At 38.6% G+C, this 11,833-nt stretch overlaps 1 protein-coding gene across 2 annotated transcripts; it reads right to left on the reverse strand.

Annotated features, from left to right (window-relative positions):
- Positions 1–846: 846 nt before the first annotated feature.
- Positions 847–11,280, reverse strand: LOC136846178 (EF-hand calcium-binding domain-containing protein 7-like). 2 transcript variants are annotated; one of them, XR_010855340.1, is made up of 2 exons: positions 11,119–11,280; positions 847–1,510 (listed from the first exon to the last, which is right to left on the reverse strand). XR_010855340.1 is itself a non-coding variant. In XM_067116994.1 (2 exons), the coding sequence occupies exons 1-2, from the start codon at positions 10,214–10,216 to the stop codon at positions 1,463–1,465; spliced, it is 1,677 nt and encodes a 558-aa protein (XP_066973095.1). In that variant the 5' UTR covers positions 10,217–11,251; the 3' UTR covers positions 847–1,462. The 2 variants fall into 2 exon arrangements, 1 of the variants encoding a protein (XP_066973095.1); XM_067116994.1 differs by having other exon boundaries at positions 8,588–11,251.
- Between the last annotated feature and the right edge of the window lie 553 nt (positions 11,281–11,833).

The following is an 11,833-nucleotide window of genomic DNA, read 5'->3' on the forward strand; positions in this document are numbered from 1 at the left end:
TATCCTGTGGAGAAGAGAAAACTCAATACCAAGGAGGTGCTCATTGGCCTGCTAGTCAAGATCACCAACTCAATTCCCCATCTTTAGCTTGCTCTGCAGTTCTGGAGGGACCCACAGGTATTTTTTACGAGGATTCCGCACATAGATAATTCCCATAACCATGTTCAGTAGTTTTCAAGGCTTCATAAAATTCAAAGAGGTTAGATAGAAGATCTGTAAGAAGGGGATAGCAGTGTCCTGGAAAATTCTTCAGGTTATTAAAGCAAAATCATGTTAACAATGTTGATCAAAAGATACTTCTGGATGGGAGTCACTTTGGTGCAAAGGTCCATAAGTAATCAGTGTCTTGAAAATGCTAAAAGTTCTTGTGAATAGATGTCTACAGGTTTTGGCCTTGCCACAGCTTCTCAAATATTCATAAGTGACAGCATCCATTAAGTCATGGCACACTTAGGGATAAATGTGCATACATCAGTTACCTTGACGACTTGTTCAAGAAGTTGGAAACCTAGGTAGGAGGCAACGAAAGGTAACTAAAAAATGCATCTAGGGCCAGGAACACTGCAAAGAAGCTTTGTTAGCATCTACAGTGCATCATGCAAGACATGAGGTTTCATGCATAACTGCAGCATGGTTTGCAGAGCATAAAAACAGTAAAATTCTACAATGATGACTTCTGTGTCATTGTTAAAATTTCTATATTTTCATGGAATCACTCATTTCTCAACTAGAAACATTGCTTTTATTAAAATAGAAAAATTATCACTTTTCTTGAATAACTTGCCTAATGTCAATCCGATAACTAGAAAGACTGTTAATGTCTGAAGGGAAAAAAAAACCTCTTCGTTTACTTTTCCAACTTTAATGCTCATGTTCGTGGCGTAGTAAAGTTTAAGCAGCCATAGTACCTTTATTATTACATCAATTGTATTACCTTATCAAGGTAATTTGCTATGAGCTGTGGCTGACCGGGTTCATACTTTTTAAGCTGCGAAACATCTAAAGTAGCCAAGGTACTTTGTAAAGTTGATGGGTAACAGAAAAAACAATATTCTCTACTGGCAAGCTCTTCAGCTAACTCTACCTGATGATTGTCCATCAGTGTGTCATTTACCACGGCCACAAGAGGCTTCCCGGCCTCGAGGGCTTCCAGGCACGAACCTGCCCCGGCGTGGCTGATGACCAGGTCTGCATTTGCAAAATCCTCGGCAATTGAGGGCTTCAGTCTGAAGGAGGTAATGTTCACTCCCTTATGGACACCTTGCTCTGGAACAAACTTTCCATTGCCAATCTGAAGAACAATTTCTTTATAACCCTTTTCTCGTAATTTTACTAGCGTTTCGTCGTCTACTACAGCTTTGATGAGGGCATCAAAATGTGTTGTGCCCACTGTAACAAACACGTTCTTCCTCTCCATGGTGGACGCCTCCCTCAGGAAACGGCAGGTGTGTGTGGTTAGGGATTACTCCTCCTCCTCGGCAAGGTCATTCTTGCCAATCACCTCACATACCTGAGATAGGGGAGTTATTGTCTAAGTTATTAATTATATCTGTAAATATAAAAAAATTGCAAATATTAACATAGTGTATTTTTGTTCATAAGTGTATTTTTGTAAATGACAGCATAGTTATTTAAATTGTCAGGAACAAGTATTTACCGGAACACAAAAACTACATTCATAAGCACAAAGGAAAAACCAGTCCTTGCATATTTATTTAACTGAAGTAAAAGCCAGCCATTTTAGTAAAAGAAAAATAAAACTTTGCATGCATAACCCCAGTTTGGGAGACATCATGCAAAATAGTGGAAAATATGCAGATTAACAAATTTAAGACAGTAGTACTGTACAGCGTAACTTGAAAGTAATTTTTAATAAAACTAAAGTAAGGCTACAGTAGTATACTACTGTATTACAGTACAGAAATTCTATATCAGTATTCAAAAGATGAATGAAAAAGAAAGTTACATCATAATTTTCCCTCCAGGCAGCTCAAAGAAAAGTTTACATGTCAGTGTGTGCAGTCAAAGATTATCGTCAAAAGTATAATTAAGACACCTTGAGAAACAAAAATTTATGCTGTTGTGAGTTCCAGTCAAACTCTGTTATTTCACAATTTGACACCTGAATGGTGTGGAGGAATAGATGAGTGAGTGGACATCTGCTCCCTATATAAGATAATTTGCTGCCTTTGTGGTTTTAAATAAGGCAACAGAAATTGTAGTCTTCTGTTTTTGCAAAGGATGGCTGCTTTAATTAACTGGTCATTTGTTTACATCCTGAGAAGAGTACCATCATCTATCATATCTTGATACTGCCCTGATTGGTAAATGTTGGCAGATACCACCACATTTTGGTACATTAAACCTTTCTTGTACACAAATATGCCTCTCCATGAGACACTGGACATATTGTTATCGAATTCACCACGTTCAAAGTGCCTTAAGTAGATGATAACTTTAGTTTTACTCAATTGGTCCAGTTATTCCAGTAATAACGGAACAAAAAGGACTCCTACATGAAAGCTCCTTCCCACTGGTCTTCAGCTTCTGACTGTCATTTCTTGAGTGATTGTGTCTCATATACCAGTCAGCTTAGTGTTCTCTACAGATTAACAAAGCGAATTTTTTTTAGCAATCTTATGTTCTAGTGATAATGTAGCCTATGCTTTGACCTACTGCGTCATGCTTATTCCAGTTTTATAACATTCAGCTGTATCATCTCTGGAAGGGACATAGCTTCTACCTACCTCAAAGTACATGTAAAATTATCCTGGTCTGGTAATATGTAGCGATGACAGCTATCATATAGACTAACTAATGGCACCTGTGTCTTGAGATTCAAAGATTAAGATACGTACACTAAACTCTGCCAGTCAGTGGATATTCATGCTGAATGTGACAATGCTTTGGTGCATCATGCAGTCAGTAGGCAGAGTTGTTTTGTCCAACAATTCTACTATTATTTACAAAATGAAGGGGGAACACCATTCCCTCCATGGCAATTGTGCAGTCTTTCTTTGGGAATAAGATTGACACATTAATACCAAGGCTTGTCCTAGGAAGAGACAATGAGCTAGTAGGCTCCTCCTATTGGAGACACCAAATCTTTACGTCGAGAGTAATCTCGTACTTGGGTTTGTCCTAGGACGACACAATGAAGAATATTCTTCACATCCAGAAGTGTGCAGAAGATTGTGGAGGTTTTGGGGCACACCTCTCATCAACTTGTTTGCTACCAAGATCAATCAACTCCAAAACTACAGCCCAGCATTCTTGGGACAGGCTGTAAGTTTAGGACTTTCCCTCATTCTCTTAAAACACCAAATACCATTACAAAATATCAAAAGAATGCTAATTTTCTATTAAGAATTTTATTCTTTTCACCCGACAGAAGTTTTCTGCCAGGTTTATACTTGTTGCAAGTATTTTATGATACTTGTAGTTTCCATATTACCATATTCTGAATAGAAACTTGAGGAATGTACACCTGGGCAGTTCCTCTCTATAGGGTGTTCCAGGAAGCATGTATCTAGAAACAACAAATCTTACTGGCTCAGATTACCTAAGAGCACAGAACATGTATGAGGTTACAGTCCTTGTCCTTGAAGTCAGAGCTCTTGCCACATCTTTAGTTTTTACATACAATACAAGCTTTACATCAAAGCAGTTTTAAGGTTATACAGTTTGATTACTCATATATTTTTTGGCAGGGTTAAGAAAGCCTTCAGATTTCCTTCCTGTGGTAACTTGCATATAGTATATGCATCGTGTCCAACTTTACAGTTTTGACTGCATTGTTGAGATATTACACTGCATGGGCTTAGTTTCCTATTTTGCCACATGATTTCCATTTTTACATTATTAAATACAATATGAGTTTTGTACAGTGAATATTTTGACACCTTTCAAAAATTTTTGTGGTCATTTTACTTTGATATTCATAAATCCAAACCCACGAATATTTTATATGACACAGAAATAAAACTGCTTGTTCAGCAGTTCTCCATCTTTCTGTATATAAAGCATAGCGCTTGCTGAAATATAATTTAGAATTCTTCTCCCACAAAAATACCTCCATTCTTAACAAACCTAAAGACTGTTTATAATCAGTGAGGAACTAGTTTGCCTGCACAAGCTGACTTAAAATTTGCTATTATGGAAGGGTTGCCTCAAAGCTGCTAGAAACAGCATATCTCATACCTTGATGGTTTCACTAAATTACAGACAGTTTCTATCTCCATACCTTAGTTAACTTCAGTACTGTATTTCCAGAGAGCAGATTAGGTAAAACTTCTAGTGGTTGACAAAAAAGGGTAGCCCAAACAGGACTGAAGGGTGTACTTGTTGAGTAATTTTCCAGTTATCACTTTCATCCCACTGACAGGCTACAGTGATAGGCTGCTGAGGAAAGGTCTAGCATAAAGGCATTCTGCAAGATTCCTAGATTACATGAATCATCCATGGATCCACTCCAAATATGTGTCAGGTCATCAGGCTTGGCACTGATGCTGAATTACCACTGAAGCTGGTAAGAAGGAGAATGTCCAAATTGCAATAAGCCCACAGCCCTCAGAGCTTGGATGAAATTAGCAACATAACAATCTAGCCATGTTTAGCAAGAAAATAACAAAAATTAGCAGTTAAAACAGAAAACGTTCAATTACTACTTCTAAAGTAACTGGGAGAATTACCCATACCCCTTTCAACACTGTCCTACTTATTTTGGGGATGACAAGAGTAGAAGACAACATGGACTATAACTCAATCATACATTCTTCATGCTTTGCACAACCTGTCAAAGAGATTGTACTTTACAAGGCTTTTTATAGTATTCATCTGCAATGTGACAGCCATCTACATCTGTAGTCCATCATAAGTCCTAACAAAATGACAAACTGATAACCTTACTGATATCTTGGAGAGAATACTCTGGCAAAGTAAATCTCCATAAGCCACTGAATCTCCAGTGAGAGAGAGGGTACCCTAAAGAACTGTGCCAATCAAAATTAACTGCCATTCATGAGGTGTATAAATCTAAAACTAAAGATTAAGTCACCTTGTCAGGACTAAAGAAAAAAAACAATTGCAAAACAGTAGTTTGTACGTCTGTAGGAATACATTAAATGTTAGATGATTCTACTTAGACGCTACATAGCAACAGAGTGAAAACAAAATATAAAACCTGTATTTAAGGTTTATTTACAAAAGAACAGCTAGTGACAACTAGTGTCTTGAAGTACAGTTATTAAATATTGAATAATAAGCAGTAATACATCAAAATTTTATTAGTTCAATCTATTATATCATTACAGAATGACATCAAGTGTAAAAAAAATCCTCGTAACTCAACACTGCTCAATGAGCAAGCAACTAAAATGACAATAATGGCTTATTTTTATGTCCAATATATTTATCAAAAATTACATGCTACAAGTAACAAGCTGTAGGAATGACAAAATAAAATAAACGGATACATTTAAAGCTTTGTAGGCTTAAAATTAAACTTAGCAATACTGCACGTGAGGAGTAAGCAGCATTAGTTATTGCAAACATTACATGAGCAAGCAGTCCTTTAGCTGCAGAGAAAACTATAAATGTAATAGCTACATAACATATACTGTAGCTTCAAGAGAAACTATGGTACTGTACTGTATTCAATATTACTCAAATACAGCCAAATCTTATTAACAGAATAGAGACAATTTTACTTGACAAGGGTTTAATACCTTTGCTATCAGGAGTCCCTTGAAATTACACAAAGCCCTTTACCCTACCACCTCACCCATACTGAAAATCTGAACACCTATAATCATAAAAATACTGTAACTGTCTTTTTTGTGGGAGAAATATACAAGTATTAATAATCTGGCCAAAAATGATCAAACAACAAAACATTTTCAGTCCAAACACAGCTACAAATTGCTTAAGACTGTGATATCTACCCCTCAGCCCTCACTCAACTTTCGTTTTAGGCAAAAGCAATCAAAACCATCAACTACATCAAGACAAGGTACCTTACGTAACAAACGGTGAATGAACTAACGCCTGCTAATGACGTTTATCTCCTTGAAAATATATGCTAACCAAAAGTCACAACTAAATTTGTCTGATTACAAAAATTATAGCATACAGTACACCTCTTGGATATGACAACAAATTAAATAACTAAGCAAAAGGAATACCAGGAATGGCTCAAGTTAAAGATGAACTCACAATCTGAATGAGAACAGGCTTAAGTTGTAGGTGAACTTAATATCTACACAAACCAATAAATTGGAATAAGCTGCAAAAAGGATACACCCCAACATATTAATGTAACTATACAGTACTTCATAAATGTACTTGTGTATTAAAATGTATAAAAAATAAAATCACTTTTTCAGTCTGTTGAAAAACTTTACAACCCCCTGAACTTGAACTGAAATGGCTACAGAAAGAAATTTCCATATGTGGTCCCTAAGAAGCTTATACAATTTTCCATGACATCCTGACCTGACCTGCTAGTAAAGTTAGCATAGACTGCTGGTTGATCAAAAAGTCAAACTCTGGGGAGCATCTGGACAGAAATGAATGTACCTATCTTGAGCCTGTGGCTACAAGATTAAGAAGTTATCATTTGGAATATTAAAAAGCCAACCACTTGTGCCATACAAACAATCAAGGTGACCAGCTCTATACTCCATATTTTCTCTTGTGTATAGTGGTAGGCAGTGTACCCATTTGGTTTTGGAGGTGAAAAAGCAGTTAGAACTGTGGAAAACTGCCTAAACTCTACCACAATACCTAATAAAATCACTAATTTATAATGGAAAGATAGGCCACCTTATATTTCCCTAACCTCACCTACCCTGGTGATCTACAAGGACCACAGAGTTGTGCTCATTTTAAAGATCTGAAGAATGGTTTGCTAACAAGCAGTAAGTGTGCAGAGATTTTCCAAATAAGGACTCACTGAGGCTCCCTACTATATTTGTTGGGATACATACAATGGCAGATTAACACTTACATAACAGAAAGTCAAAGATTTGTGCTGGAAGTAAGTAGTACTAATATGACAACGAAAGTCACAAGAGGTTCATGTTTAATATGAACTTTCTAAGAGAACTAAAAGAATCTGAAGAGTTTCATATTTTAAAAGGAAATCTATGTAATTAGAGAAATTAATGAATGTGAACGAAGAAGGAACTGAATATGTTAGCCCACATTGGATAAGGCACAAATTTCTCAAGGCGAAAATGCTACAGTATTAAAAGACAAGTCCCAAAAACATTTACCACGCAGTACAGTGTACACAAACAAAACTGCTATGACCATATTATACAAACTTAATAGCTAGACTATACTCAGTGACAACAATAGCTACAGCATATATTGCGGGTTCTATCAAAGTAGTCTTAAAATCAAAGTACATTGTACTGAATAAGGTACCTCAAGTTAACATGCTCATCTATTATCAAAGTCTATTACTTCCCAATCATTTGGTACAACAAGCAAAAGTATGGATATCTGTATCACAAAACCACTACCTGTATATAAATCTGTATCACAGAGACACTAACAGATATATATATATAAGAAAATCATTCTATACAATAATTTGCAATAAGGAAGAAATATAAAATTTGGTTACTAAGGTTGTGGACAAGTTAGGAGCCTAACATTACAAAGAGCATACTTTAGAGATCAACATCTTTGGTTTGGTTTTAATCCAATTCTTCACTTAATACAAACCACTGAATGACACGAATAAAAAGAATTGCCAAGATATGTTTTGCACACAGCTATGCTAAAGTAGCTACCTAATACACCCTTACGTAATCGCTGGCAGAGAGAAACTGTTTAACCATGATGATACGCACCATGACTAGCAAGGATACACGACAAACGGAGGGAAAGAGATAAACTGGTCTTAAAATGTGCTTTTATAATCAAGTCTTGACACAGCTCTTATCTGCATAGCTTTCCTGTGATATCCAAGGACACAGGACTTTTGAGCAAGCAAAGTAACATGACAAACTACTGAACACTTAAATAAAGGAAATCCTTTATTGAAATAGTTGTACTGTAGATTCTCAGGCCAAATCATAATTTCTTCACAACCGCTACGAGATGAACTGGAGTCAAGACATGGCAAAACAAATTACCTGTTTCAGGATAATGATAACTTGGCTGTCCAGCATTAAATACCAGTACAGTATACTGTACTACTAAAACAATTACAGAATTCAAGCAAACTCCATGCAGGGTTAATTATACAACAAATGAAACCTTAGAGATTAAATTCAATAAAACATTACGACTTAATTTTTACTAAAAAATTAAAGAGATATTCCAAGCTGTAAATGAAATATGCTAGCAACAATATCAAAAGAAAGTACATAATAGTCACAAGGCTTTCTTCTAAATTCTATGGACTACGTACTTCAACGAGTAACATGAAGAATTTATAGCTAAACAAAGGAAGACAAAAACCAGTATTCAGTTACATGAGGTCCTGTAGCATCAACAGAGGATTACTCATTTCGTATTAGTTGGTCTATCTACGTTAACTCTCTATAAACTACTTAACCAAGGACTCAACACAAACCACATTCCACTCCTCTCCCGGCCTTTGTGGCATCAGCTGATGCACTATTATCGCAGACTTGCCAGCCACTTCGACAGTCCAGTCTAAACTCGGCCGGTTTGTCGCCACATTGACGCTCCTGCTACAATCGACTCTGACAGTCACTTTGCTGTGGGCCTTGTTCTGAATGACAACACCAGCCCGGTGATCACCAATATATTCATACTTTATCAGATCTAGCATGTTCTTGATTTTCATCGGCTCCGAATTCTCCATGATCGATCTCACGACTGCCTTATCCAGCAAAAGGCCGCCACTTTTCAGGCCCGAAACCATGATAGAAGGCTGACACACCTGACTGTAAACGCTAACGACAAATGGAGCCGCCTGGTCTTGCTGTCCCTGACGATTGTAGCCCATGGCTTCAAGCGAAACCCACAGGTCGTCCGAGTCCCCATTATTGTCCTCGGCTTCAAGCTGGTGGAGAGCCATAAAGCCATTAAACGTCAGTTCTCCATCATCGACATCGAAGTTGTTTTGGAGAACGTCCCATTCATCATCCTGAACCTCTTCGCCGGACGTACGCCAGTTGTAAAGGTTGAATTCCTGTCGGTTAAGGCGGCCGTTCCCGTCCAAATCCACCTGCTGGAAAACTTCCTCCAGGATTAAGCGCAGTTCTTGTGTCAGCTGGATTTTGCCTTTATTCTCCACCAGATCAATTACACCCTCAGGTTCATGTTCTCTTTCTCTCAGCCTACAGCCACTGGTGTATGGAATTACAACATAGCGACCCTCTTTCAAGGTGTCTTGCCAATAGAATGTGCCATCGACATCTCTGTGATCAGTGAAACCAATGTAATTTCTCATCCCTTCGGGAGACTCGCGGAAAATATAAGCCAGTGTGTCTACCGGGCCTTGTTTTTCATATTTCTTCACAAGCTGCGGGGTCATTTTCACAACGGTCGGACCCATGCAAGAGATCTCCATTGAATACTGGTGTGCAAGAACATTTTGCTTGTCCAGATAAAAACAACCTTTCAAGCTTGCTTGATTCCAGCCGTCTAAATTCAGCAGTGACCGATGCGGCGTCGCTCCACTTGCCTCGGCATTTGCAAACTTCCCTCTCTTCTTGCGAGTGAACGTCTTGGAGTTGATGCGCTGGTAATTGGATCGCTCTTCCAGTTTTTGCAGACTCAACTGTTTCATTTCATTAATGGTATGGATGATTACCTTGCTCAATTTGCTGCAGTCCACCATCCCATTTTCGATAACACTGGCCTCTTGGAGGATGTAGTCCAGGTCCGATTCACTCAGATCTCTCTTGTGGTTCCCTCGTACGACCATGTCGCGGAACTCGTTCTCCCCCACCTTTCCGTCGACAGACCCGAACACCTTCATGAATAGTGTGTCAACGTCGTCTATGATGATTTCTGGCATCTGCTCTGCGATGTTGCAGTACGCTTCGTAAGTGATGCTCTCGGTTTCTCCCTCCGTCCAGTTCTTGTCGATGAACGCTGCCGTCGGATTGAGACCCGCATATTGCAGCGCTTTCCGCAGCTCATCTGCACTGTCGAGGTCTTCCGCCACTGTCGATTTAACGCACAAGTAAGCTGCGTGAAGCTCTCTCGGTCTGCTTTCATCCGCTTCCATTTTCCCTCGGTTGGCTACGGCAAGGCTGCGGCAGGGATGCTTTATGTCTGGGTGTAGGCTACGGGTAGTTTAATTCATGTAGGCTAATCCTATGGCTTGCTCCAGTTTCGATGCTGTGTAGCCTAGTTATGGTTCATCTAGCTCAAACAGTTATTAAGGTGGCTTTAAGATTTCTTAATAACTTGTTATAACTCTTCTAGTTGTTATAACCACTGCTACAGGGCCACTAGGTTAGGTTGGAATAGGATGCAATTTGAATACTAGCCTAGGCTACCAAATTTCTGATATTTTGTGGCCCAGGGTTAATCCTGCCACTAAAATTCGTCACCTTCTAGACAAAATCTCGAAAAATTATATTACAAAAATAAAGGTATACGTAACACCAATATTCATAATGGGGTTCTGATACCAAATTTCTGATATTTCGTGGCCCAGGGTTAATCCTCTCCCCAAAATTCGTCACCTTCGAAACAAAACCTCAAAAAACTGTGTTAAAAAAATAAAGAGGGTATATGACACCAATATTCAGAAAGGGCACTTCTGGGAGGGAAGGAGAAGCCGAACATACGAGCTTATGCCAGCCACTGACACACCTCTCGACCACCTGGCTGGTGACTTACAACAAACATGAAGCTCTTGTCTTCTTAATTAGGGCACAAACAAGCCGGCTGCTGCTAATGGGAACCACCATCTGGCTAGAAGGAATGTCGACAGGAGTCTCCCCAACACCACCAGCTGCCTGCTGCAGATGGCATGATCATCACGTCACCATGCAAACGTCAGTCACTCTGGTCTGGGGCGTAAAAAAATAATTCTTTTTCCATTCGGTTTCCTCCTCGTAGATTACTCCCTCTCTCTCGTAAGTCCTTATTTAAAGTAGAAAATCAGGTATATGAACATACCGATCAGCAAACAGAAGACTATCAAGTTCCAAATGAGGTAGAAATCCAACCTAAAAAAGCGTCTACGGGCGGTTCTTCCTCCTGGGACGAACAGACCGTCTGCCGCTGCTACCATTTTCCCACGGTGCTACTACTACTACCAGAGAGGCATCCCCGATGGGGGACCCCACGAAAAGCCCCCTCACCCCTAACAATCTTGATGACTCATTGTTTTATTCATAAAACGCGAGACTAATAATCGCTCGTATAATTTTCTTTTCTTTTTTTGGAAATACAACGATACCTGAGTAAATTCTTCATGGTTAAATTAGCAGTGTAAAATTACAGTATTCTTTTGCTGATGATATAATCTGTCATACCCTGTACCGGTATATGTAATTTTGATAAAAAAAAAAAAGGGGGGGGATATGAGTAGAAGGTACACAAAAATCCCCCCAACCTTGACCCTACCACCTCGATGACTCATACTTTCATAAAAAAACAAGACTAATAACCGCTCAACTTTTCTTTTCTTGCGGAGAAATACAACGATACCTGAGTGAATTCTTGATGGAAATTAATAGTGTAAAGTTACGGTGTTCTTATGGTGATGGTAAAATCTGTCATACTGTACTGGTATATCTAATTTTGATAAAAAAAAAAGGGTGGGGGGGGGCCATCTCAGTAGGAGGTCAAAATGAAAGGTTCGAATATATCGACTTGTCATTACTACTTC

This window comes from Macrobrachium rosenbergii, chromosome 14, assembly GCF_040412425.1.
Source record: "Macrobrachium rosenbergii isolate ZJJX-2024 chromosome 14, ASM4041242v1, whole genome shotgun sequence".
NCBI classification, from domain to species: Eukaryota; Metazoa; Arthropoda; class Malacostraca; order Decapoda; family Palaemonidae; genus Macrobrachium; species Macrobrachium rosenbergii.